Genomic DNA, 27,894 nt, shown 5'->3' with positions numbered 1-27,894 from the left:
TGTAGATACGAATCCCCCCTTCCCCTGAACTGTGTTTGGGATCTTGCGTGCTGTTTTTGGTTGTTGTTGGTAAAGACTGTTGGTGGCCCTGCCCAGGCCTGGTCTCCTGTGGCCACCCCTGCTTCTGGGGCAGCCCTGGGCAGGGTGGGGTGTGCGTGTCCATTTTCTTTGTTGAATGTCTTCCATATTATGTGTTTCCATAGCTATGATCCGTCCCTTGGCCTTAATTTTGGAATCTGGAGATTATATGCAAACATGTGTAAAGGCTTATGAATATGGATGACACTGGAATTTTATAAATTCTAAAATAAAACCCAAAACCAGATGTAGTGTGCTAGAACTCGTTTTATCACGCGGCATGTCGGTTCTCGGTCCTGTGGAACCAAGGGTGTCTTCAACAGGCTTTTGAGTGATAACTAGAGACCCATAGATAGTTCTAGTCTCCAGTGCGATTCTCCCGGTGGCACATGGGAGATAGAGCTGTGCCCTGCGTGCAGAGAGCTGGGGGTGGGGAGGGCCCTGAGCCACAGTGTCGGGGCCAGCTTCTCTGGTGCGGGGCCACCTGCCCTGGGGGCTGGGAGGGAGGTGGCAGGGAAGCTCCAGGTGCTGTTGCGGGCAGGGGGTTGGGGGGGCGGCAGCCGGCACCTGAGGGGCTAGGGCTCATGAGCAGAGGCCCGGGGTCACCGAGGGCATCACAGCTCTGGGCCAAGAAGGGGCAGAAGGTGGGCTGTGGCCTCTGAGGGCAGTGAGCCTTTGACATCTCCGGGGCAGCAGAGTCCCTCACCTCCAGGTGGGACTGCTGGCTTGGGGTGACCCCCGTGACCTCAGAGAGAAGGGACTTGAGAGGCCTGGCCACCTCCCGGCAGTGTAGGCTGTAGGCCCAAACTCCTGTCTGAGCTCTGGGAGTAGTTGTCCTTTGCTCCGTTTGTTCCAGAGAGAGCCTGTCTCCAGGGAAGGGTACAGGAGGGGTGATTGGACCGGCTACCCTGTCACAGGCCAGGGTAGAGTGCTGGGCCGGGCACCGTGCCGCCGGTGGATGAGGGAAGGTAAAGCGGGGGGCGGGGAGCAGAAGGGCTCACCTCATTCTCAGCCAGCGCCTGCTTGGCGAGGTAGTACTCTCGCTTCACCTTGACCTCCACGGACTCGGGAATGTCGGGTACCAGGAGGTCGAGGATCCGGCCGATGGAGAACACCACGTGCTGGGGGCAGGACATAGTACGAGCGGTGGGAGGACGCCCGCCCCTCGGTAAAACAGACGCCAGCAGTGGCCTTAATGGGGCCAGGTGTGCACACCTGCTCCCCAGGTGTGAGCTGAGCTGGAGGGGAGCAGTGCAGGAAAGGAAAGCCCTGGAGGCAGAAGCCACCGCTACGGAGACCTGCCCCAGGTCTCACGGCCTGTGGAGCCTCCCCGGACACAGCAGTGCCCAGAGCAGTTCAGTATCCACACAACCTAGGCCAGGCAGGGGTTGACAAAGTTTTCAAGACGGGGAAACGACAGTGCACAGGAGAGTGGCCCTGTGACTGGGTAGTAGCTTGGTTGCACACCTCCCCACCCCAACCCCCACCAACACACACACACACACACACACACACCCCCCACATGGTGGGATTAGGCAGAGCATCCTGGGGGAGGGGTGGGTGTCCTGCTAAGGCCAAGAGAGCCAGTCGGGGGAGCCAACGGGAACTAGGAAGTTGGCTAACCTCAAACACTATGACGAAGGCCAGGCGGATGGCCAGAAGATTCCAGTATGTTGGAGAATACTGCCCATCATCTTCCCTGAAAGCCTGATACCTGCAGGAGACACGGAACTCAGTGTGGGGAGCTGGGGCTGAGGGTCAGCTGAGGAGCTGGCAGGGGCCCTTCTTAGCTTCTCTACTTTTTCCTTCCCTGATCGTGTAGTTCTGGGCCCGGCTTGCCTGAGAGTGCCTGAAGGAGGGAATATTCCTAAACGGTACTAAACAGTGCCTTCGGCTTTAATTCTTGGGGTTCCGGGGTTCCAAAGGGATGGATGGGCTGGATTGTCCCATTCCCTACAGCCTGCACTGGGCCCCAGAGTGGCAAATGCCCTGTTAATGTCATGGATGTGATAATATGATGAATCTGCTTCCGCCGGTGATGTCAACCTAGTCAACACTGTGAAAACCTGCCATTCGGAGATCAGTCAGCTGTGCCCAGACACCTGTCCAGCATGGCTCTCCCGGACTAGAATAAGCTGGTGTTAAGTTTCGCTTGCTATTTCCAATTTGTCATCTTGTCATCCTTCGACTACTTCCTGTATTTCCGGTTAGATTCGGCATTCCATTTTGACATAAACTGCCATGCTACACTCCATGGAAAGCAGTATTAGGGCCAACTTTGTAGAAAAAGAAACAATTCTTGAACATTAAAAAAAAGTTACTGAAGGAAAAATCCTCAATGCATGTAATAAACTGTAAGTGGCCTAACTAGACACAACAGAAGACAGACTGGGAACTTGGAGACGATTATATGAAATCACCCTGAATGCAACACAGAGAGTCAAAAGATTGCAAAATATATCAGTGCCCTTGGGACGTGAAGGGAGAACAGAGGTGCTCCAACATAGCAGTTCCAGAAGCGGAGAATGAATGCAAAGAAGAGTTAGAGCAGCTCTGTTTGAAAAATGAAATGGAGAGGTTTCCATGGGGCGCCTGGGTAGCTCGGTCGGTTAAGTGTCTGATCAGCTCAGGTCATGGTTTCGCGGTTCATGAGTTCGAACCCCGCATTGGGCTCTATGCTGACAGCTCGGAGCCTGGAGCCTGCTCCGGATCCTGTGTCTCCCTCTCTCTCTGTCCCTCCACTGCTCACACTTTTCTCTCTCTCAAAAATAAACATTAAAAGAAGAAAAAAAAAAAAGAAACCGAAATGGAGAGGTTTCCAGAACTAAAGAAAGAAAGACATCACCTTTCAGATCAAAAGCACATAACTGATTTCCAGTGAGAAACTTTTAAATAAACTCTACGACGGCAGAGACCTATTAGTAACACAAGTCAAGGAAAATGAGGAAAACCTTCTATGCTTACCAAAGCTTTCCACAAGAGAGTAATAGTCCCAAAGAGCTAAGGGAAGATAGCTCAATGGAGAATTGTATACCTGCTATTGGAAGGACAAAGAGATATTTTCCGATATAAAAGGCAACATACAAAACGGTTTGCCAACTACACACCATTCCTCAAAGCGCTAGTCAAGGATGTACTTCTGCAAGAATGAATGTGAATTCGGAGGGAAGGCAAAGCGTAAGAAACCCTCGTAGCCACAGAAGCTACTAAAACATACCATATAGACATGATTAACAAATGACTAGAAATGTTTTTACTTTTTAATACTAAAACTCTGTATAACAATAAGATGGAGTGGTGGGTGCTAAATAGGCGATAAAGCATGTGAATTCCTTTAGTCTGATAGGAAAGTTTATATAGTTAAGAATGTATGCTAAAAATGTAAGGATAATCTCTAAAAGAATAAAAATGTACACCATCAGTTCTAAATGAGCATAAAGAAAAAAAATTCTAGTCATCCTCCAGAAAGCAAGAGAAGAAGAAAAAGGAAAAAAAAATGAATGGAAAAAGTAAGTAAGTATCCACTAAGAAGAGATCACAAATAAGAACTTAATGCAACTAAGAACCTCACGATACATAAAGCAAGATGTGACAGAAGTACAAGAAGAAACTGATAACTCTACATTCCTGGAAATATTCTTACTTCACCTGTATCAGAATCTGATAACGCAGGGAGGTGGGGGGTGCAGAAAAAATCCAAACAAGAAAGTTAAGAAGCCTTACCTCAGAGGTTTATAGACAGCCTTACTTTAAGACAGATAATACAAGATTCAAGTTCACTTGAACCAGCAAAAATCAAGTGAGCAGATCATAAAGGAAAACAACAAATGTGACAGATTTGTATCATATGGACTCTTCAGGTTCTCTGATCACCAAGCAGTTAAACCAGAATGGTTTTTTATAAGTAGAAGAACACACACAAAAAAAAACAACCTCCACACTGGGGAACTTTTCTAAATAATTCATAGATAAGTAGGGGGATAACAACTGCAGTTAAGAGATTCAGAAGTGAAGGGACAGGTATTATCAACGAAATGAGGCTTTTAAGGGGTAGGGTCAAGTAAACTTACAGACATAAATACCTTTATTAAAATGAAAGACAGAAAAGGGCGCTTGGGTGGCTTAGTTGGTTAAGCGTCCGACTTCAGCTCAGGTCATGATCTCACGGTTCGTGGGTTCAAGCCCCGCATCAGGCTCTGTGCTGACCACTCAGGGACTGGAGCCTGCTTTGGATTCTGTGTCTCCCCCTCTCTCTGCTCCTCCCCCGCTCATGCTCTGTCTCTCTCTCTCTCTCTCTCTCTCTCTCAAAAATAAACATTAAAAAAAATTTTTTTAATGAAAGACTGAAAGCAAATGAGCTATGATGTCAAGTTCAGAAGATTGACTTTTTAAGAGCAAAGAAAACTCTATCTGGAAAGAAAATGAGATAACTACCAAAACAGAGCTTAAGCAAATCATCATAGAATACTATGAACAAGTTTGTGTCATTCCGTTTTTAAAAGCAGTTGGAATAGGGACCCCTGGGTGGCTCACGGTTAAGTGCCAACCTCGCCTCAGGTCATGACCTTGCGGTTCATGAGTTCCAACCCCGCATCGGGCTCTGTGCTGACAGCTTAGAGCCTGGAGCCCCATTCGAATTCTGCATCTCCCTCCCCCGCTCGCGCTCTGCCTCTCTCAGAGATAATAAACATTTTAAAAAATAACAAAAATAAAATAAGTAGCTGGAATACAGTTTTCTGCAAATGAAATTGCCCAAACCGAGAAGAAACAGAGACGGGAAATAAACCTATGCCCATGAAGGAATGGCAATGGAAGTAACAGGCGCCTCCCCAGGGGCCCAGTGTTGCCTACCAAGTCCGCCTGGGTCCCCGTGTCCCCAGACGCCGGCCTGCGCTCTCACCTCCTCCCCACCCCTCCCCCCTCCCCCCGCCCCCGCCCCCGTCCCCGTCCCCCCGACGCTGGTCTGCGCCTCCGGGCCCCGCCCCCACCGGCTCCCCGGCCCCGCCCCCGGCCCCACCTGCAAGTGCGGTTGTGCGCGGAGGCGAAGGCGGGCGGCGCGCGCGCCAGCGTGAAGTTGACGAAGCCGCGCAGGTCGGGGGCGCGGGTCCACCGGTAGTAGGCGCGCGGCAGGAAGTCGGACGAGAAGGCCAGCAGGAAGGCCTGGGCGCGGGGCGGCTGGTCAGCGCGGGCCCGTCCGCGCGGCCCCGGCGCCCCCGCCCCGCCCCGCCCCGCCCGCGCGCTCACGTTGCTGACGACCGCCAGGTGCGCGATGCCAGCCAGGATGTGGGACCAGATGCCGATGTCCTGCGCGCGCTCGGCCACCGGGCGCCGGTGCTCGCAGACGAACTTGCGCGCGTCCAGGCGGACCTCCACCCAGTTGTTGAGCAGCGCGAAGAGCGGCGCGAGCGGACACGCGGCCACGAAGATGGTGACGAAGCCGAACTGCAGCACTGTGGGCGAGGGCCCCCGGCCCGCACCGTGTGAGCCCTGTCCGCCCGCTTAGGCCGGTGAGCAGAGCCACCCGCGCCTGCCACCAGTGGGTGCCACTGCCCGCCCGCCAGCCTTTCGCAGGCCCTCCTCTCCGGAGGCTCTGGGGACACCTGTTCCTGCTCGGCTCATCCGAGACTCAGCTGCAGAGCCCCCGCCCCCGGGAATTCTCCCCTGACTGCTCCCACAGCGCTGCAGGCCTTTCTGGCTGAGCTTGGGCCTCCCCTGGCTCTCTGAGGTCAGGGACTCTGGAACTCTCCAACCTGGGTGCTCTGACACCCTGAGGGCTCGTGCAGCGATGGAAACAAACCTTCTGATTTCAGAGCCGACTTCACCATTCACCCCTCTGGAGGTCGGGGAGCTTTAGGGAATGGCTTTTGTTGTTTTTAGGTTTTTTATTTGTCAGTAATCTCAGCATCCAACCCGGGGCTCGAACTCACAAGATCAAGAGTCGCCGGTCCACAGGCTGAGCCAGCCGGGTGCAACCCCCACCCCCACCACAGGTTCCTGAAAGGGGTTCCTGGGTCTTATGTGAAATCCTGAAGGACAGCATTGGGTCCCATTTCCTGCTGTCCAGTGAAATAGGGACACATGAGGTCCATCAACCCCACTCACATGCTATGAAAAAGCATGACTCTCCAAGAACTGTCCTGCTCCCTTTTATGCAAAGAACGACGTCACCACTGTCACTCGTTTTGCTTTGGCTTCCGGAGACCTCAGAGCAATGTGTTGGGTTCAGATGCTTTAGAGTAGGAGTGTGCGGTGATGGCTTCCCCTCCCTTGTCTCTGGGTAAGACCCTGGACGGGCAGGGGACCACTACCCACAGTAGACACAGCCCCTGCCCTCCAAAAGCGCTCCACCCCACGTGGGGAATGAGCCGCAGGCATGGGCACCACCTGGCTAGGGCACAGTTGAGGGTCCAGTGAAGAGTGTGGGCGTCGCGAAGCTCTCGAGAAAATCAACTCCTCGAGCCCACCACCTCCCGCCCCCAGGGCCCGGTCTCTTGTGCACCTCTCCTCACTCCCTCCATGTGCCCTGGCCCATGCTTCCCAGGGTTGGGGGAGATTAAGGAGCACCCCACCCACTGCCCCCAGGCCCTCTTCTTAACCCCCGTGCCCAGGGCACTGTCCCTTCCCACCCTCGGCCATCCTTCTTCAAGATCTCCCCTCTCCAAACCCCACAATCTCCCTTCCGGAACCTTTGCAGGCCCAGCTCCACCAGGGACCCTCTGTCCCCACGTCCACATCATCTTTCAAGGTAGATGTACCCAGAGGAACACAGGCTGGAGCCCCTCTCGGGGTATGGCTGCCCCTCACCCCCCCCCCCCCCCCCGGTCCCCGGTGCCGGCCGTGGCCGCTAACATGGCTCCTACCCATTTCGAGGTACTCGTTGAACAGACCCTCACAGGGCAGAAGCTCGTAGTCGGCCTCCCAAGGTGCCTGGCCAACCGCCTCAGAAGCCCCCGCCTTCCTCTTCTTGGAGCGCAGCCGGAACTTCTGCCACGAGCCCTGTAGCTTCCTAGAGGAGGAGACATCCAGGAAAATGGCCCTTGTTCTCCCAGGCCTGGCCACGCTTGCTCTGTGGGTGAGGGGCAGCAGGGGGAGGAGGGCCTGGGCCATAGGGAGGGCAGGGGTGAAGATCTTGTGGAACTCACTGGCTGAGAGCATCTACATCCCCCCCACCCCTCCATGGGGCAACCTCCCCCCCGACCGCCCCCACCCCCCACCCCACAGCGCCCTGGGGGACTGCAGAGAGGTTCCGAGCGCTAAGTCAAGGTCGGGAGGGGACAAAGGACACCGCGGTGCCAGTGGGGGCAAAAGTGTGTGTCGCTCTATCATATTCGGGGAGGGGGGGCGGGTGTGTCTGTTGCTTTGCCACACTGTCAGGTGTCCAGCTCCTGTCCCCGCCAGGCACCGAGGTACACGCTGCCCTTGTAATCTCACATTCAGCTTCAGGGCACCAACTGCCCAGAGAAGCAAGGCCACACCCAGGGGTGTGGGGGGTGTGGATTGGTCACAGTCCCACAGCTAAGGGGAGTCAGTTAGTGGGTGAAGATCAGGTGTGCAGGGGCCGACGGGAGGGAGTCCAGGTCGGCTCCAGCCTGGGAGGGGCACCCCGTTGCCTTGAGGAGGGCCACGGTGGTGCCAGTGGGGTGGCACCGGGGAGACGGAACCCAGTCGTCCCTGGTCAGGGCACCTGAAGCCTGGGGCCTCTCGCTGCTCCCTCTGGTGCTGGCCTCGAGGCTGGGGATGCTAAAGAATGCCCCGGCCCAGCTAGAGTGGGCTGCACACCTGATGGGCCAGCACGGGTGGGGCAGGGCCCGGGAACCCAGGCCTCCCCGCCACCCCAGAGCCGGCCCAGGGCCAGAGGCCTTCGTGAGCCTGCCCGGCAAGCACACACCACACGGGGGGCGGGTGGCTGGGGCACACCCTCCCCCTCCCTTGCAGATGAGGCATCGAGGTCCGGCGGGGCCCGGACCCGCCTTCTCCACCTCTTCTTCCGGGCTGGGGCTGGGCCAGGGGCTGCTCTCCCAGACGCTCCCAAATCCCATGGCCCCTGGCTGCTGCCCAGGGCAGGGTGGGGGGGCTCACGGGACGAGAATCTCCTGCACGTTGTTGATGATCTGCTTGCCCACCATGATGACCAGGAGCTCCTGTGCCAGCTCGATGAGGCAGCCTCCGGCCGCACACTACGGCAGCAAGGCTTCAGGTTAGCTCTGGGAGGGACCGGCCTCATCTCCGCCACCCTTCTCTGTGCCTCAAAGGCGTCCCCTCCCACGCCGTCCCCTCCCTTTCAGACATGCCACAGCACACCCGGGACTGCAGAGACTGTCCCTCCCTCTCCTCGACCTCATGCAACCACCCCCTAGTCTCCCCCAGATCCAGCTGGCAGACTGTGCATAGAGATGATGGGGGTGCTGCCCTATAGCACCCCAGATTTCCTTTGGGGACCCACACAAAGGTGGGTTATGTGGGGCTGACCCTAACCTGTGCCTCCAGGGAGGACTCAAGATGTAGGCCCCACGAATCGGTGACCCGAGTCAAGTGAGAGTTGGGCTGGGGCTCTTACGGGGGCTCCTGAGGCGGCACAGGGGTACTGAGCTCGAGGGTGTCAGGCCAACTGCAGGGTCTCCCCCACCAGGTAAGGAGAACCTGCCTCAGCGCACGCCAGTGATGGGGAAAGCAGCTCGGCACTGGTTAGACACCTGGATCCAACCATACCTGAGCCCACGGGGCCCTGAATGTGTTCGGCACCAGAGCCAGTGGCACTCCCTGTTTTGCTTAAGCCAGTTTGAGTTGGGAACTTTTCCCACTGACAACTGAATGCTGCTTCACTGATACGGCGTGTCGTGCACAGTCGTGCCCCCAGGTCGGGGTCCCAGCTGCCTGTCCCTAGGAAGCTCCTCCCATCTCATGGAAAATGGAGGGTGTCCCTCAGAGGTGGCAACTTTGCAGTCACCTATTGGGTTGGGTCACAGCCCAAACCTGCGGGAAGCAAGGAGACCCTCTTTTTCTCAGAAAGGAGAAGCGGGTCTTTTAGGTGATGAGCTCAGCAGGAGCTATCGGACCCCCACCCGTGTCCCCTGACCCAGCTCGGAAGCTACCTGCGGACCGTCCCAGGCACACCCCTCATGCTGTCTGCACCTCTGGGCTCGGGCGTGCTTGGCCTTGCCCTGGTGAGGACCCGGATGCACGAGGACCATTTGGAGATTTCCTCCAATGTCCCAGAAGGTCCAGGACAGAGTCGCACCCAGGGGCTCATAGCAGTGACCCCTCCCTCAAATACAGGCACGCTCCCTTCTCCTGCCCCGCCCCCACCCCTCACATGCTTGCTGGGGTAACGCCCACAATTGCTTGCACCTGAGTTTTTATCTTGGGGTCCACTTGGGGGACCCCACACTATAGCGGTGCTTCATCCTGCACCAAACCCACGTCCACCAGGTTCACGCCTGGCTCTCGCAGCAGCCTGTGCTAATGGGGTTGGGGCTGGCCGCGGGGAGAAGCCAGGGCCGCCCTGGCCACGGGCACCGGGCCCCTGAGGGAGTGCAGCCCCTGCACCCCCGCTCCCCCACGGTGGTTCGGGTCCTTCACCAGGGCTGGAACCCGGCCGGCTCAGGTGTGCACCGAGCCACACGGGAACAGGAGGCACGAGCAGGACCCGTGACTAGGCGTGCAAGCGGTGTGGGGTCGTGCGGGGTCGTGCGGGGTCGTGCGGGGCAGGAAGGCCCGAGGCCCTGGAGACTCAGGAGGCGCGCCCCAGGGTCTCCGCCTCCGTTGGCGGGTGCTGGCCTCCCCACACACTCACCTCCTCGTTGCGGACCCCAAATAAGGTGTGATAGTTGCCCGGGTATCCCACAAACCTGGAGGGGAATTGGGGCCCGGAGGCCATGAGTGAGGAGGGGCTGCTGCCCCCTCGCCCGCCTGACAGGAGGAACACCAGGTGGGCCCGAAGCCGAGTCTGCTCAGAGGCCCGAGGCCAGGACTGGCCCCGGTCCCACCCTCGGCTCCTGTGCCAACAGCCCCCTTCCCTGGGCGTCTGGACGGCGTCCCAGTGGCCACCGGGGGGAACAGGAGGGTAGAGTGGAGGGAGCGGTGCTGACCTGCCCTTGAAGAAGGCGATGTAGATGGGGGAGGAGTAGAAGTTGACAAACTGGAAGATGAACACCTTGAGGGTGAAGGCGTCCTCGAACTTGGTCTGCGTGCGGTGCATTTCTGCGGCACAGGGAGGCTCGCTCAGTCCCCCACGTGAGGCCAGCCAGGGAGGGAGGAGAAGGTCGCATTGCCGGATGTTTTAAGGAAACTCACTCAAGAATGGGGTGGAGTATGGCACTCCTAGATTTCCATTTTCAAAGTCACTTAAAAACATTGCATTGGTAGAGGAGGAGCTGGGGGAAGGGAAGGGAGGTGGTACCGACGCTGAGTTACCACGGTGCGCACAGGTGGGCACAAGGGGTTGGAGCGACAGAAGAGAGCCTGGGGGCTGGGCGGTGGAGGTGTCCGGGGCTGGGGACACACAATGTTAATTGAGGGGGACACCCGTGGCTGGAAAAGGGGGACGCACGAAGCCTGCTGTTGCAGAAACACTCGGGGCAACAGAGCCCGTCCCTGCTGTCCCCACACCTGGAGCCTCTCCTTGGACACCTGCCCACTGCTGTCCCCACACCACCGTCCCCAGGTGAGTCCTCTGTCCCTCTCTTAGACCAGGCTGGTAACAGGTAAGCAGTTTGTGTGGAACGGACAGACTGGTTCATTAGCGTTTGTCCTTAGGAGATGGGGGTCAGGGAAAGGAGGAGAGAGGCTGGCAGAGAGGGGATGGAGAGAGGGGCAGGAAGGGCAGAGCAGAGGGAAGGGGCTCAGGAAAGTGGAGGGGGCTGGGTATGTCCCGGGCCCCGGGGGGGTAGCTCAGCTGTGAGGGTCTCCCCTTCTCCGCCCACGGAGGCCCCACTCAGTGCTATGTGTGAGGCCCCTGGGCAGGGTCCCACATGCCCCGTCGGTGCCTCACTCAGACAGAAGGGCCCATAGGTAGGACGGAAAGTCGAGTTCTGGCCGGCAGGGCTGGGCGGGTCCCAGGGTCAGCGCCCAGCGTCCTTGGCCACTCACCCCATCTCGTCAGGATGCGGGCCAGGGCCACGTAGATCTTGGAGAGGACGAGGATGAAGACCAGGTTCACCACCGACGCCGTGCGCGAGGCCTGAGGGGAGCTGGCGGGTCAGAGTGGCGCGCGGGAGGGGTGGTCCAGAGCCTTCCACCCCACCCAGCAGGAGCGGGCGGTGGAGGCTCACCCAGGCCGCGAGGAGGGTGTTGTTCGACCTGGACACGAGGATGGGCATGATGGCCCGGTACAGGATGATGGACACCAGGCGCATGACCACCACGGCCACCTGTGGGGCAAGGCAAGTGCGTGAGCCCCCGTGCAGCGGCCTGGCACTGCAGGGCCCTCTAGAGCTGGCTGTGGTCCCCGCCCGTCCTAGTTGGGGGGCAGAGGGGGAGGGTGGGGAGGAAGGTCTTTCAGAATGGAGGGTGGGCACCACGTGGATGGCCAGAGGCCGCCGTGCGTTGCTCTGGGCACTCGATGCTACGGAGCCGTCCCTCCTGCCCCCACCCTGCGCCCTCAGCAACCGAACGTCGGGGATCGCTAATGTCTTGGAAGGGGAGGGAGAGGGAGGTGGTCCTGTCTGGAAGCCCCTCTGGCTGGAGAGCAGGGGTGGGTGGGCCCCTGTGCCGGATGCTCCCCTGTCCTGGAAGGTTTCCCGTGGACGCTTGAAGGCTGCCCCAGGCCTGCGTCCACGGGAAACCTTCCCAGAGCCCCCACCTGGCACACACCGCCTCCTACAGCCCGGACCCCCGAGCGTGGCCCCGGGCGCGGTCCCCTGTCCGGAGCCCGGGCACACAAAGGCCTTCTGGGGCCTTCGGGGAGCCGCGAGAGTCTCGTGGGGGCCAGAAGCAGCCTCGGGCTCCCAGCCTCGAGGGGAGAAGCGGTGACGAAAGGTGCCCCACGGGGCTCACGATGGGGAGGGGAGGGCAGGGTGGCAGGGGCTCCCTCACCATCATCACGACCACCGTGGAGCCGGCCAGCACGCGGCGCACGCGGCTCCTCTCCGGGAAGTAGGGCTCGTCCTCCCCGGTGACGGGGTTCAGGGCCGTCGTGGGGGCCGAGGCGGCGAACTGGGGCCGTGGCCTCTCCTGGAAGGGAGCCCGCGTTCAGCGGCGGCCCGCGCGCGTGGGGAGGAGCGGCCCCGGTCCCGGGGACCCACCTCCATGTCCTCGTAGTCCGAGCAGCCCCAGCGGTAGGCCAGCGTGGCGCTCTGGCGCTTCCAGTACTCCAGCAGCAGCACGGCCCACAGCGCCATGAACACGCTGAAGAACACGGTGCCGCCGTGGTCGAAGAGCCGGCCGGCCTGCGGGCGCGGGCGGGCGTGGCTGTGACTCGCGTGGGACCCGTGGCCCCTTCGTCCCGCCGAGTGCTCCCTTTTGGAAGGCGACACCTCTCCTGCGCCTGCCCATCGCCCTGCTCGTGTCTCCGCGCGCAGGCCCACGGACGGGGAGGGCGTCGCCCCGGGGTGGCCCCTTTTCGCCGCGATTTAGGGAACGGGACTCGGGACGTCCAGCTCCGCCTCAACGCTGCTACGGGCTGAGACTTTGGGGGACGTTGGGTTGGGGCGAGTGGATTTGGCACACGGGATGGATGTGAAGTTTTGGGGGCCAGAGGGCGGATGGTGATAGGTTGAACTGTGACGTCCCCCCGGAACCACGGATCGTAACCTCATTTGGAATGAGGGCCTTCGCGCATATAGTTAAGGTAAGGACCTCTGGGTGGGAGCACTCGGGACGGCCCCTGAGCCCCGTGACAGCTTTAGAAAAGAAGGGGAAACAGGAAAGACGGGGGCAGAGGTTGGGGGACGCAAGCCAACCAACACCGAAGACTCCTGCGGCCCCACACACTAGGAGAGGGCCGTGGAGCAGATGCCCCAGAAGAAACCAAACCCTGCGGCCGCTGATCTCGGACTTGGGGCCCCCAGAGCTGTGAGAAAACAGTTCTGGTGTTTTGAGCCCCTCGGCATGATCACCTGTGCCAGCGGCCCTAGGAAGCTGATTCCGACGGGGTCCCAGGAGTATATCAAAAGTGTGTCTGGTCTGCGGGTCCATCCTGGGCACCAGGGTGCCCGGTCCAATGTGGGTGGCGTGCAGGCAAGGCCACAGGGCCGCCGTCCCCGTGGAAAAGCCCATGGGCCCAGGCGGCGCGCGGTGCTGACGTGTGGGCGGACAGGGTCCGGGACCCACGGAGCCTCCCTCCTCCCGCCTCCCACTCAGGCTGTCTGTGCCCCAAAAGTTTCGGGGTTTGTCTGCCGCGGGGAGTCTCCCAGGCGACCTTGGCTACTTATGCACAACAACACAACGCAGCTGAAGCTGGCACGGCTCCAGCTGGGGCGTCGCCACAGTGGGCCTGCCTTCGACGGTGCCAGAGCTGGTGTTACCGACAGGCGGGACCCTCTCCTCCCCCATCACCCTCGTACCTGGACCAGGGTGCAGGCACTGGAGAGCAGCCAGAAGGGGCAGTCCAGGCAGAGCGGGCACATCTCAAAGTGATCGGTGCTGCTACACAACTCCCGCCTTCCGGGCACAAGGACAGGCTGCAGGAGCCCTAGGGGAGCAGGCTCGCGCCGGCCCCAGCCCTTGCCCTCTGCCTCCCCCCGGCTGCCTTTGCCAGGCTCAGCATTTCTTTAAAAAGCAGCTTTAAGGGGCGCCTGGGTGGTTCGGTCGGATAAGCGTCCCACTTTGGCTCAGGTCACGATCTCACGGTTCGTGGGTCTGAGCCCCGTGTCGGGCTCTGTGCTGTCAGCACGGAGCCCCCTTTGGATCCTCGGTTCCCCTCTCTGTGCCCCTACCCCATCCCCCCTCAAAAATAAACATTAAAAAATAATAAAAAACTGCTTTAAGATATAAGCAATGCAAATTTTTAAAAATATTTTTAACGTTTATTTTTGAGACAGAGTAAGCAGAGGAGGGGCAAAGAGTGAGGGAGACACAGAATCCGAAGCAGCTCCAGGCTCCGAGCTCTCAGCACAGAGCCCGACGCGGGGCTCGAACTCATGGACGGTGAGATCGTGACCTGAGCCAAAGTTGGACGCTTAACCAACTGAGCCACCCAGGTGCTCCTATGCAATGGTAATTTTTGAGGTAACTTTTTGAAATTTTAGCTCCGTAACGAAGTAAAACCGAAGGCCGTTTATTGATAAGAAAAGCTTATACTATTACAAGAAGCGAAGGTACCAATAAAATCGATCCAGGAGCACACCGTGCACCTGTGTCGGTCCGGGAGCACACCCGTGAACCGGTCAGCCTTGCAGCCAGGCCCACGGTGTCCTCTACGACAGGAGGGCACGGTTATGCTCAGTGCTCACCTCCATCCCCAGCTCTGCACAGGGCCTGGCACCTGCGGGTCCCTGAACCACACGCCCGCCTCAGGAGACACAGGGCAAGGCTCGGGGGCTGAGAGATGACACTTACGTGGGTATGTCCGAGGACACCAGGAAACAGCCCGCCAGGAACACCAGAGTGCCCACTGCCGCTGCCGGCAGGAGCCAGCCTGTGTAGAACCCTGCAGGGCAACACTGGAGTTGGCCCTCCGGGACTGGGCGGAGGGACCCTGGGAGTCCGCCGTCGGTGCCCCGAGTGGGCCCGTATACCCAGCGCAGAGCGAAGCAGTGGGTGGGGTCTGCACAGCCACACTTGTCCCCGGGGAACCCATGCTCCGCCAGCAGAGTCAGACCTTCTGCCGGCAGCTCTGAGCAGAGCCCCCCGCTCCTGGCCTCGGCACTCGACTCCCCCAGAGCCCCAGCCCAGTGTGGCGACACCTCCCGGACACCCCTTTCCCGAGTCCAATTGGTCTCTAAGCACCATGCCTGGGATGGACGTCCCCATCGTGGGCAGCACACGGCTCACTGCACTCCACCCTGGGAGACCGATGGCGGTCCATTCTGGATGCTTCCCTCTGCCTCAGCCCACCCACTGTGGCCAGATTCCTGTTACCCCCAATCCCTCGAGGGGTCACCCCACTGTCTCCCATGGGTCTGCCTCCAGCCCCATCCTGCACGGGCAGAGGGACTTCCGTAGAAGGCCGGCCTGTCTGGAACCCAGATGAAGACCCTGTCCTCGTGCCGTCTGCGGCCCTCCAACCTGGCTTTGCTGTCCCATGGCCCCCGCTCCCCCCGGCCCCGTTGGGGTCCTCGCACACATGCTATGCCTTGGGCTGCATGCCTGGGCCTGGTGCCCCCTTCCACCCTCCCAGCCCTCTCTGGGGCCACAGAGGCTGTGGGTGGCCTCTCCTTCTGTGTCACCCACGGCTGGTGCCTTCCATGAGAGCAGAGTCCCTGCGTGCCGCACAGCATCCCCAGCGTGGCTTGAGGCCTGAACAGACGCATGCAAGCACGACTGAAGGGCTGCCCATGCCCGGGGCTGGAGGGCACGGGCACTGTGTTTAGGGATGAGAAGGGACTTCAGAAGTTTTGGGGCACAGAACAGTGGGGAGAGGGCCATGCTCATGGGGGTGAGCCTGTGAGGGGGCAGAGGAGCCCAGGCTGCCCAGGGAAGAAGGTCGTTCCAAAGGTGCCAGTCTGCCTGCAGGTGTTGAGAGGGTGGCTGGCCCTGGACCCTGGCCAGGCAGGGGTGACCTCAGCTGGTCGGGAGTTCCTGGAGTGGCCCAGGGCCTCGTGGGCTGCATCTGGTGGGCTGGGGACACTGGGGGCTGAGTCAGGAGGGCCCTACCTGCAGAGGGGTGTTCCTAGCCCCTTGCTGGGGTGTTAGGGCCCAGAAGAGCCACAGGAATATTACTGGGGCTGGTGGTCGCTGGGCAGGTAAGGCTGGGGATTGGGAAGGGTTTCCCCAGGAGGGGCCAGCGTGGCTCTCCTCCGGGGGGCAGGACTCACCAAGCCAGGCGAAGTAGAAGGCCACCTTCTCCCCGAAGTATCTGCGCACGTGGTCCAGAGGCTGGTACTTGTTCCACTGGCTCCAGCGAGCCCAGTACCGGTACAGAACCTGCCTTTGGGTGAGGCCTGGGGCCTGAGGGCCCTCTGGGGGTGTCCTGAACGGGCCCTGTGGACAAGAAGCTGTCGGGCGGGGAGACCCAGGCTGGCCGACCGGGCACTGTTGTAGGTGTGGGGCTCAGGAGGGCTGCCTGAGGAAGGAAAGAGGGGTGTGGGGGGGGCCAAGGGGCCAAGAAGGCCTCTGAGGAAGGGCTGTGCGCCTTGAGCCCCTCAGCCAGGGCTCCTGGGGCCTGGGACCAGGGCAGGGAAGGGTCTGGAAGACACCAGGAGGCATGTCTGGGTAGGGGCTCCTGCCACCCAGAGATGTGCAGCCCACAGCAACCTCAGGGCAAGTGGGGCCGGCTGTGCCTACGGAAAAGCAGCGCCTCCCAGAGCCGGGGAGCACTTGCGATCCCGCCCGCTGCCTTATGTACCCCTAGGCAGTGTCTGGGGAGGAGGGACAGTCCCCACGGTCACACAGCTGTGGGTACCGGCTTGCCCTAGCCCTGCAGGCCCCACCCTCTTTGTGCAGCTCTGAGGACTCGCGGTGGGTACTGCGCAGGGGGCCGGGCGGAAAACAGCTTCCTGACCTACGTGGTGGACATTTTGCCAGGACCCTGGTCAGGCCAACAGGCGCCACTCCCTGGTACCGCCCTAGTTTACCTGGCTTCGAGAGGGGCACAGGAGACCTCCCCATCTTCCCCGAGACCGAAGCTGTCCAGGGAGGGAGGGCTACTGGGTCCGTCACATGGCAAGGAGAGTGGCATCTGGCCACCAGAGCCTCAGACGGGCCCTCGTGTGGCCCTGTCGCGTGGCGAGCGTGGCCTGGGCCGCCCGTCTGACCACAGCTGCCTAGCACAGAGGGGGCCGCTGCCCCACGTGCCCGGAGGTGGACGGCAGGACCCGGCGGTCCTCCTCAACCAGGAACCCACCCTAATGCCCAGGCCAGGGCCCCACCCCACCCCATCAAGCCCCTGGTCTCACATCATGCAGGGGGAAGGCCGCGCTAAAGACACCCTCCGCCAGCAGCTGGTCGATCCCGCACAGGCCTTTCTTCTCGTGGCCATATGGGGTCTTGGCCAGGATCGCAAACAGCTAGGGGTGGTGGGAACAGTGCCGGTTACCTGTCACGTGCCAGCAGGGCAGGACCATCCCGGCCCGCTGATCCCCGGCCGAGCCCTCTGCTGACAAGCAGTGACGAGGCCTTGTGGGTCCAGCTCTTCCGCACGTGGCTGGCTCACACATACCACCGTCCCCGACGCCCCACTTTACTTTGGCCACAGTCACTGGAATCACAGGAGTCCAGTCTGGATCTGAACCCAGGCCCCAACTCAGGGTCACAGCCTCCACCCGGGTGCCCGTGTCAGGGGTGGGCACCGCCCCTGGCCCCCGGGCAGCCCACATGGCCTCCTGCTCTTTGGTGGTCAGCGGGGGACTCGCGGGGCAGGCCTGTCCTGGCGTCTTCCCCACCACAGGCCACCGGAACAGGCCTCCTGGAGGGCATCTCTCGGGGGTGCTGTGGCTGTGCCGGTGCTCTGGCCCTCGGCCCCTCCTCACCAGCCAGCAGGACCCACACCACCACCCCCCCTCCCCCGGGCCTGGTGCCTCTGGCCGTCTGCCCCGCAAGCCACAGTTGTGGCGTCCATTCAGGGTCCTGGGGGCCCCGAGGGGTGCCGAGCGGGGCCTCCGCTGTGCCGTGAGGTGGGGGGTAGCCCCGGTCACGGGACAGTCTTCCTGCGTCCACGGCTCAGCTCCCCTCTGTTCCCGGCTCGGGGCCGGGAGGTCTGAGGCCCACAGCCACACACTCACAATCTGGTGCCGCTCGGTGCTGGTAAAGAAGCTTTCTCGGTTGTCACTGCCGAGGAACCTGAGGGCGCGGGAAAAGGGCAGAACTCGAGAACCTGCGCACACGCGGGAGAGCACACACGGGCACGTGACATGGGACACACACGAGTACACATGGTGCACACGGGAGCACACGCACAGCCTCATCCCGCAGCTGGGAAGACAACCCCTAACCTGGGAGCACAATCAACTCCTGCTTTGCCTTTTCCAGTCTGGGGGCAGGAGGTCACAGCCGGGTCCCCGGACAGCACGGACGCACCCCCCGACAGCCCGTGTGGGAGCACCAGGCTCACCAAGGAGCCCCGTAGCCTTCCACGCTCCCCCTGAGACTCTAAGCAGGGGGTCAGTGGCCTCGTGGGTGGTGCCTGGTGGTGGCCTGGGCGGATGGACGATCGGCCAGGGGCCCTCCCTGGGCCCCCGGAATCCTGGGAAGCCCCAGGACCGCTGGCTTCCCCCCGAAAGGAGGCGTGCTCGGCACGGGCAGGAAGACCACCTGCGAAGCTTCGGTGCTGGTCACCGACAGGGGTCCCCACCGCCCCTGGACACTCCCCTCTTCTGTGGCTGGGGTGGCCGTGCGGCTGGGCTGTCCCGTGCATGCAGACAGCGCCTCCCGAGCCGGGACAGCGCCTCCTGTCTCTGCCTCCGAAGCAAGGAGCCTGAGCCCTGAAGACCGTGCAGAGCAGGGACCTGCCCACCCACCACAGACCAATAGCTGAGAGGGAAACGGACCTAAGCGCCCAGCGGGTTTGGGGGACGTTTGTCTCACCTTGACAGCTTGCTCACTTTGAACGGGCAGGAGTAATACTCGGGGGGCACGTCGGGCACGTCCTCCAGCAGGATGTTGGGGAGCCCCAGCCACGCCAGCAGGCCCGCCGACCAGTTGGAGGCCTGGTTGGGCAGCTCCTGGAGGGCACGGTTGCACTCCTGAGCGGATTCGGACGCAGAGGCCGGCACCACGTGTGGGGTGGGGGTGCGTGGGTTTAGAAAGTGGGCAGAGGGAGCCTGCCCGCCCTCCCCTGGCTCTGGAGCCTGCGGGGATTGACCGGGCTAGCTCCCGGCGCTCTCTGGGCCTTGGGCCGTGGTGGGCAGCGGGAGCAGCCCCCAGGCATATCATCCGGAGGTCACCTGGAAAGTGCTGCCCCTCGCCCCGTGTCCCCCAGGCTGGGGCTGGCCCCCAGTGGGTGGTTTCTGGTGGGGGGGGGGGCTCTGGGGTCTGGGCCTGGAGGAGTCCAGGTGGCCAGTTCAGAGCCTTGGCTCCTATGCACACTCCCTACCCCCCGAGCCCGTTACCTCGACCCTCTCTGCCCACCAAGGCTTCTTGGGGCACAGTGATGGGGGTGGGAGGGACCCTCGCGGACACCGAGCGGGAGCCTCCAGGGGTGTTGGTATTGGCCGTGGTATGAGGGCGCCATCACGAGCGACCTTCGCTTGCGGAGGACCCCCTCCCCCCGCCCCGGGCACACCCGGGCACCTGCAGGGGCAGCTTCAGACGCAGGTCCTCGGCGTAGTAGCAGAGCACGGCCCAGGGGGCCCTGAGGAGGACGTACTGCACTGCTCCGTTCTGACCCTGGACAGCACGCTGCGGAGACCAAGGGCTCCATGAGAGCCTGAGGGGCGTGTGCACCTATGCGTGTGTGTGCACGCTTGGAGTGCGTGCCCGTGTGTCCACTTACACTCCTGGGAAAGACAGATGCTTCTGGAGCCATGGTAACAAGTAAGCAGCACCGGTTTTAAGTCTGTTCCATAAATGACAACTTGCCTGTTGAATGTGCCTCCGAGAGCTGACCGGGCGGTGCCCGCCCCCATTCAGCAACCAGCCCAGCGGCCACGGAGGGACGGCACCCAGCCTGCGTCAGCCACGCCCCCTGGGACTGGCAGGACCAAACACACCCTCCCCCAAAGCCTGCCTCGTCCAGAGACTGTGGCTGACCCGCCCCACTCTCCTGACGTCAGCAGGCAATAGAGTCAGCTTTCGGTTTGCAGAGACCGAACGATGGTCTCGTCCTTTGACAGGCCTCTGGGCCTCTATGTTACGCATGCACATGTGTGCACACGTGTTTAGTGCATGGGCGTGACTGTCATATGCGTGCGCACATGTGGAGACACGTCACAGGCGCTCTTGGGGCTCTGAGAGGGGACTTGGGGCACCCCGGTCCGGTGCACACGGTCTGGGGCCTGGTTTCCAGAACCTTGCCTAGTTCAGGTGCTCTCAGCCCTCCCTGCGTCACAGCCTTTAGGGTTCCCTGAATGCCAATGGTCAGCCTCCGCCCAGGGCCCACTGGAGCAGACACTCCCGGGGCGGGATGGGCTCGGCGGTGCTTCGGGCGACCGGCTGGCTGTGCTGTGCGCCGGGAGCTGCCACCTAGACTGAAGACTCGGGGCACGTCAGTCGCCGTGGTGGGGCAGCCGCCCACTGCTGTCCCCTGTGGCTGTCCTCCTGTGACCCCCACTACGACTGTCCTCCGGTGACCCACTAGAAGGTAAGACCACCCATTCTGGGTGAAGGTCTTGCAATCTCATGTGGCCACACCCATGAGCCAAAGCTTTCTCCAAGATAAGGGGGGGGGACACCTTTCGTCCCCACTCACCAGACTGTCAGGTGGGTCCAAACTCGAAGGGGAGAGGGTGTTGTTCTTGTCCCCCCACCATCCCGCTGTGGGTATGTTTGCCAACAGCTACGGCCCTCTGGAGGGGCCTCAGGGGAGGGGAAGGTCAGCAAATCCGACACGTCCTCCCACAGGAACGGAGAGGTAAGTGGGGGCACATTCACGCGGGGGTTCTCTGGGCAAGGGCAGCAGCCCCGCAGCGAGTACATGGGTGCAGCTCACAAGCATGGTGTCAGGAGGGGTTACATCGAGCCCGAGTGCGTTCCATCGAGTTCAAACAAAACCAAGCTGTACTGTTTGCAACATAAAGGTAGCGCTAACATGATGAGAAACACACGAAAATGTGACGAATGTAAAATTCGGGGCTGCTTTGCTCTGGGCGGGGAGAGGGCACCTGATGGCTGAGTCCGTTCCTGGGGACGGCAGAGGGTGGGGGACACACGTGCAGCGAGCCCAGCCAGGGTTCGGGGACGAGACGACGAGAGGGTGCCCTGCCACTGCTGGAGGGGGTCTAAGTGGGGTCACCGGCACAGGCGACACAGTGAGGGAGGGGCTGCTTCAGCTGCTCAGTTCTAGAAACACACAGTCATCATCACAAGTGTGACACCGGGACACTTCGGTGCAGGTGGGTCAGGCCGGTGGGTCTGAAGGGCTCTGGCTCCCACGAGCGAGCGTGGGGCGGGACCGGGGCAGGTGCCGGGCCGGCCTGTGCTAGGTGGTCCCATAGGCACAGGGGGCTCGCACAGGGGCCGGGCTCCCAGCAGGAACTGGGCTCTTGCTTCGTCCCGGGGCTCTGGACCCCACGCCCTTGGGCTTTGTCGGGAAGGTGGTGGATCACTGAACGGATGCAGGGCCCAGGACGGACCCCAAGTACCTGGTCCACGTGCAGCCCAGCGGCGCGGAGGTTATCCAGAAAGGTCTCCCTCCAGGCACCGCGCGTGTCTGTCCCGTCCCGGCCGGTGCCACCCTGCTGCCGACCCGGCCTCAGGTCTTCCTCCCAAACGAGGACGAAGTCTGCCAGAAACCACAGGGACGGAGGCAGGGCTGGCATTCCGGCCAGGACCCCCAGGCTCCAAGTGGGAAGTGGGACCCGAGCTCTCGGACACTCGCCCTGCTCCTGGGTGTCTCCCTCCGGGCCCTCACTCTGGTCCCGCTCAGGGCTGGGAGCGCTGGGAGCACCGGCTGGTGGGACGGGCCGGAGACGGGCTGGGGCCTGCTCCTGAGATCCCTGTGTGGCTCCCACTCCCGCAGGTAAGTCCCAAACCCCCACAGGGGGCTTTAAGGACTTCACGTGTAAGCCATCACAGAATTTCCTCCCGGCCACGGAGACCGTAAAGGCTGGACACAGTGTGGCAAGTCCCTGCTCTTCTGGCACCAGACAGCCACGGGTGCAGGGCTAGGGCCTCTGAGATCTGACGGTAGGGGAGCACAGGGGTGAGCCCAGACTCACTTGGGGGTTCTCCCTAAGAGCTGTTTCTAAACTGCGGGGCGGGGCAACAGAGCCCAAGAGGCATTGCTGAGCGATGAGTGAGGTCAGGACTGGGGGCTGCGGAGGGGGGTCTGGGGCCCGAGGGGTGTCATGTGGAGAGGACAGAGAGGACAGAGCCCTTGTGGCTCCGGAGCCGCTGAGGCGCAGAGACCCCAGAGGAGGCACGGCGCTAGGGCTCCAGCGGCAGAATGGGGGCAGCGGGTGAGGGCCCTGGCTTTCCAGGTGACACTCCGGGTCCTACCCCAGGAGCCGGGACTCCACCACAGGAGTTAAGGGGCGCACCGGGGCGGGGGGGCGGAGTTGATAAAATCAGCAGAAACAGACCCGGAGACGAGCCACATGGTGGAACTCGCAGAACGGGGCGAGAGGAGGAACAGTGATGGAGGTAAAGCCGAGAAAGGAGTCCAGGACGGGCAATGGTTGGAGAGTGGAATTACGTCAAGGGAGACTTCGGATCTAAGAAAAGGAATCAAGCAGACGTTCGAGAACAGCATGCGCAGCACCTGACACAACGGAAGACAGCTCTGGCAGACTGAAGGACAGACCGGTCCTTCAGCAAGAACAGAAAACATCCCAACTGAACTCGGAGTAAAAAGAACGGAAAGAATGGAACATGGTACCTGAAGGGTGGGGTCCCGGTCAAGAGGCCCAATGCGCTGCAAGCCGAGGACCAGGAGAGGGTAGGAGAGCGGCAGTCCTTGAAGAAAAACGGCCAAGAATCTCCAGAGCTGATGAAAGAACTGACTCCAAAGTGATTCCCAAACAGGATCAAGCAGCTACACTTAGGAAAATCAAGATACAGCACACCCTCTGCTGTAACTAAAGACAAAGATGAATCTTCCAAGCAGCAAGAGTAAAGAGAACACACTGTTTTTCAGGGGGACAAGAGTGATATATACACTTGATCTCTCAACAGGAACAAAGAGACAACGGGATGGCATCTTTGACGTGCTGAGGGACAGATGCCACACGCCAGAATTCCTGATCCAGCGGAAATGTCCTTCAGAAACGAAGGCTCACGAAAACGTTCTGCAACAGCACAAATCAGAGACTTAGTTCCGGCACACCTGCTCTAAATTACTGAAGGAAATTCTTCCGTCTGCACAAGATCATCTTGGACGGAAGTGCTGATGTGCAAGGAGGGAACCCAAATGGAAACACACAGGAAAATATGAGAGCGCAACTGTCTCTATGTAGAGACGACACCATCTTGTATACAGGAAATCCAAAGTCCCAAACTATTAGAACTAATAACAGGTTTGGCAAAGCTCCAGGATGCAAGATCAACATATGGAAATCAACCGGGTTTCAATACACTAGCAATAAACCAGCTAAGAATGAAATGAGGAAAACCACTTCCGTGTAGAACGGCACCAAACACAAAATACTTACAAACACATGTAACAAACGATGTGCAAGATTTAGACATTGAAAGCCACCAAATATGGTTGAAACAAATTAAAGAGCAGATAAATGCAAAGACATTCCATGTGCATGAATGAGAAGATTAATATTACCATGATGGCAGCACTCCCAAAGTTAATCTACAGAGTCAACACAATCCTTATCAAAGTCCTAGCTGGCTTATTATTAATGGTTTCTTTTTTTGCAGAAATTGACAAGATTAAAATTTATTTGGAAATAAGAGGAGACCCCGAATGAACAAAACGCTGTTGAAAAAGAAGAACAAAGCTGTCGGGCTCACGCTTTTTGACTTCAAAACTGTCTATGAAGCTAGAATAACCAAGACAGCGTGGTACCAGTATATGGACAGACATATAGATGAATGGGTATATTTGAGATTCTGAAAAACCCACATATTTATGGTCAATCCATTTTTTACAAAGGGGACGTTACAATTCAATAGGAAAAAAAGTGTTTTCCGCAAATGGTGCTGGGACAAGTGGATACCTAGATTGAAAAGAATGATTTGGTCCCTTACCTCACACCATATACAAAGTGCAGTTAAGATAACCAGAGAAAGATGGTGGACCTGAGTATAAGAACCAAAACGATAGAGCCCTGATGAGGAAACAGCGGTACATCTTCATGACCTGGTGTAGGTGACGATGTCTCAGACATGACACCAAAAGCATAGCGATAAGAGAGAATACTGATAAATTGGACTTCATCAAAATTAAAAACACATATGCTTCAGAAGCATCACCAGGAAAGTGAAAAATACCCCACAGAATGGGAGAAAATATTAGGAATCATATATCTGGCAAGGGAGAACTTTTCTAACTCAACATTAAAGAGACAAATAGCCCAATTTAAAAATGGGCAATGGTTTTGAATAGACATTTTTCTAAAGAAGGCGTATACACGGCCAATAAGGCCCTGAAGTGATGCTCAATATCATTCAGCCCTTAGGGACTTTCCAGTCAAAACAACGAGATAGATGCCATTTCATCCTCACCAGGGCAGTCGGCACACAGACAACAGGCAGGTTAGGATGGACGTTGCGCAACGGCTGTGCTTTGTAAGGTGGTAGTTACTCTGGAAAATAGTTCGGTGGTTTCTCAAAAATGTTCCACTTTGAAGCGCCTGGGTGGCTCAGTCGGTTGAGCGTCCGACTTCAGCTCAGGTCACGATCTCGCGGTTCGTGGGTTCGAGCCCCGCGTCGGGCCCTGTGCTGACGGCTCAGAGCCCAGAGCCTACTTCCGATTCCGCGTCCCCCTCTCTCTCTGCCCCTTCCCCTGCTCGTGCATGTGCTCTCTCTCTCTCTCTCTAATATATAAACACTAAAAAAAAGTTTAATGTTGAGTTACTATCTGACCTTGTGATTCTGCTCAAGTGTCCATGGCCAAGAAAATCAAGCACATCCACATGAAACCCTGTGCACGAATGGCCACTGTTGCTGCGGTCCTCACAAAAGCCACAAAGGGGGAACAAGCAAAACACCTGTCATCGATTCTTTCGGGGATACACATAGAAGTCGGATTGCTGGATTATATGGTATTTCTTTTTTTCTTTCAATTTTTTTTAAAGTCTATCTATTTCTTTTGAGGGAGGGAGAGAGAAGAGAGAGAATGAGCGGGGAAGGGGCAGAGCGAGAGGGAGGGAGAGAATCCCAAGCAGGCTCCGCACCGTCAGCACAGAGCCCGACGCGGGGCTCGATCCCACCAGCTGTGAGATCACGACCTGAGCTGAAACCAAGAGTCAGATGCTCAACCCGCTGAGTCTCCCAGGCGCATGGTATCTCTTGGTTTAATTTTTAGGAACCACCACACCGTTTCCCACGGCGGCTGTACATTCACCTTCCCTCCAGCTGTGCACAGGGTTCCAATCTCCTCACATCCTTGCCGATGCTGGTTATTTTCTGTTTTATTATTTTTAATAATAGCTGTCCTGGTGGGTGTCTACTTTCTGGGCCGCAGGGAGAGCGAGGTGGCAGCAGGGAGCCCAGGCAGGGGGTGGTCGGCACTCTGGGCTCAGGGCAGACGGTACCGCGGGGGCGGGGGGTGAGGATAAGTGGAGCTTAATGGACTTTGAGGTTAGAAAAGGTGTGGGCTACGAGAGACAGTCTGCGTTTGTCTTGAGGCCAGAGCAGGAGAGAGGCGGGCCGCCCCACCCCCGGCCCTCCAGAGCCTCTCAGCCCGCCCCCCTTCAGGGAGGACTCCCCCCACTTCCCTACCATCTCCCTGGCTGTGCTCTGCTCGCCACGAGGCCCTCCCCACACCCCCGGCACGGCGGCTGGCACCGAGTCGGCTCAGGAGATAGTGCCGGGTGAGGGAGCGGCGGCCTGGTTGCTGAGGACGGTGACCTGCCACCACCCGTGGGCATCCCGTCTGCGTCCCCACCCCCAGGACCAACACGGGAACAGCTGGCAGACACTGGGAGGGGCTCACCTACTCGGGGCTTGGAGGGGCTCCCCACCCTGCCGGCGGCCTCCCGGTGTCCACTCGGCTGGAAGGAAAGGAAGACAGATGGCGGCATCTGACAACTGCTGGCACTTCGCCCCCCCCACCCCACCCCGCACCCTCCTCCTCTGGGACACAGGAGGACGAGCGAGAACGCAGCCACCGAGTGTGGGCAGAGTGTGGACAGGCGCTGGCATGTCCGGCGGGGGAGGCCGGCCCCACGTCCCCTCCAGCCCCCACATGGGCCTCCAAGCACCTGGCTGGGCTGTGGGCAACGGTCAGGCTTGTAGGTGACCTGGGCACGACCCAGGGGTGCCCGCGACCGAGGGCCTCCGGGGGCTGGAAGTGCTCTGTGCACCGCCCAGAGGCAGTCATGGCTCCCAGAGAGTGGAATCAGCTTGGGTTTCTCGAAGTTGCCAGGGACCAGAGCCCTTGGTAAGAGGCACCTACACTCACTAGCCCCAGGAGACCCCAATCATCGACCTTGACTAACCGCAAGCTTAACCTTAGCCTGGGATCCAGCAGAACGTAACCTTCGCTGACGCTGAACCCTGCGCTAACAGCAATGCTGACCTGAGCTGAATTCTAAAGCGCGTCTGCCCTCGGGCTGCTGGGGCTCCACCAGGGTCACTTCTGAGTTCTGACCATCCTCGCGTGCAGACGTGCTGCCACACGCACCCACAAGCCACTCCCTCCCCCCGCCCCCCACCCCGGCCCCCCGCCAGAGCGAGCACTGATAACCTTCGATGTGCCCAGTCTACGTTTTTAGGTGACAAAACAGCGTGGACACAGCTGCCGTCCTCGACCCTGCCGTGGGGCAAGGGCTGTCGGGAGCGTGCCTGCTTCCGGGCTGCTCCCCAACGCTGCGTGTACATCCGAGCGGACGGGGCGCACTCCACGGCATTTTCAGTAGCGTCTCTGGTTTACCTGCAGGATGCCCGATGCTTCCCTCTCGCTGTCCTTCCCGCTGCTGAGTCCCCGCCCAGTCCAGCCCGAGCCCAGCCTGTCCCCCTGGTCGTCTGCACATCCCCGAGGACCGGTGACCTGGGCGGTGACCTGACCACGAGCACCGGGGCAGCTCGAGGGCGCAGGAGGTCCGGGCGTCGAGGTGGGCTGTGGGTGCCACGTCTGCCCACAGGCTCGGGGCTCCGGCTGTAGCCACTGTCCTCAGGGTCCTTGAGTCCAACCAGGGGCTGGGGGCTCAGGCCCAGGCAGGGAGAGACCTCCTAAATCTACAGCAGACCGCGGGCCTGGGTCCCAGGGAGGAGACGCAGGACGCTGCCTCTCGAGGTTTACCTCTGAGGTGGGGGCTGTGCTCCCGTAAGTGTGGCCCTTCTCGGCCTCGGGGGCCACGTCAATCAGGACGGTACTGTCCTCCTCCGGGGACTGTCTCCGCAGCATCCCACTCCTGCACCTCACAGCACCGGGTGGGGATGGGACAGAGCGGGCACATGAGGCTCGGTTCCCATACCACTGCATGGCCCATGTGAACCCACTTCACAGGCAAGGGCACAGGCTGGGGCAGGAGCCAGGGCCGGCGCCAGGCTGCACTGTCCCTCCTGAGACCACAGGCAGGTTCCCCAGGGGCCGACCAGGGAGGAGGAGGGAGGGGGCAGGGGCCTGGCCCAGCAGCTGTCCGTCTGTGCACCCGTCCAGCGTGTGCCTCCCTCCCTCCCAGCAATGCCCGGGGTGGTGGGGGCCGGAGGAGGCCCTGTGGGGTGGGCTCAGCTCTGCTCCCCAGCAGGAGGAGTGGGTGATACCCTTTAATAGGCTCGAGGCCTCAGCTCCTCCCAGTGGCGGGGGGGTGGGGGGAGGGTCCTGGACCCGTTGGGGAGGCTGGCCCGGCCACGCTGACCCTGTGTGTTCCCCATCTGGCCTCAGGAGCCCTCCGTGGGGAGGACAGATGCCACTCTCCCAGTTGACAGGTTGGCAAAGAGCAAGAGGAACCCTGTGGCCCAGAAGGGGTGGTTCTGAGTGGGGCCAGTCATCTGCCCCAGCGCGGG

At 60.0% G+C, this 27,894-nt stretch overlaps 1 protein-coding gene across 1 annotated transcript; it reads right to left on the bottom strand.

The window, feature by feature from the left end:
- Positions 1-335: 335 nt before the first annotated feature.
- On the bottom strand, positions 336-27,304 carry ANO7 (anoctamin 7). Its single transcript, XM_042950828.1, has 24 exons — positions 27,188-27,304; positions 25,880-25,937; positions 25,204-25,206; positions 21,414-21,553; positions 19,405-19,512; positions 18,700-18,836; positions 17,898-17,955; positions 17,073-17,183; positions 15,993-16,158; positions 14,575-14,665; positions 13,581-13,677; positions 12,321-12,464; positions 12,112-12,249; positions 11,349-11,447; positions 11,167-11,257; positions 10,167-10,278; positions 9,872-9,926; positions 8,158-8,255; positions 6,939-7,084; positions 5,323-5,528; positions 5,096-5,238; positions 1,702-1,792; positions 1,080-1,199; positions 336-941 (listed from the first exon to the last, which is right to left on the bottom strand). The coding sequence occupies exons 1-24, from the start codon at positions 27,290-27,292 to the stop codon at positions 825-827; spliced, it is 2,634 nt and encodes an 877-aa protein (XP_042806762.1). The 5' UTR covers positions 27,293-27,304; the 3' UTR covers positions 336-824.
- Between the last annotated feature and the right edge of the window lie 590 nt (positions 27,305-27,894).

The sequence above is a fragment of the Panthera leo genome, chromosome C1, assembly GCF_018350215.1.
Source record: "Panthera leo isolate Ple1 chromosome C1, P.leo_Ple1_pat1.1, whole genome shotgun sequence".
NCBI lineage: Eukaryota > Metazoa > Chordata > Mammalia > Carnivora > Felidae > Panthera > Panthera leo.
This window is presented reverse-complemented; position numbering and strand designations above follow the sequence as displayed.

Excerpts from the sequence above, each read along its gene's own strand:
- ANO7 (XM_042950828.1), bottom strand. The coding sequence starts at position 27,292 with ATGCTGCGGAGACAGTCCCCGGAGGAGGACAGTACCGTCCTGATTGAC. Across the intron at positions 11,258-11,348 it reads ACACCCTCCTCGCGGCCTGG|GCCTCGCGCACGGCGTCGGT; the intron begins GTGAGCCTCCAC and ends AGCTCCCCTCAG. Across the intron at positions 5,529-6,938 it reads CAACGAGTACCTCGAAATGG|TGCTGCAGTTCGGCTTCGTC; the intron begins GTAGGAGCCATG and ends CCTCGCCCACAG.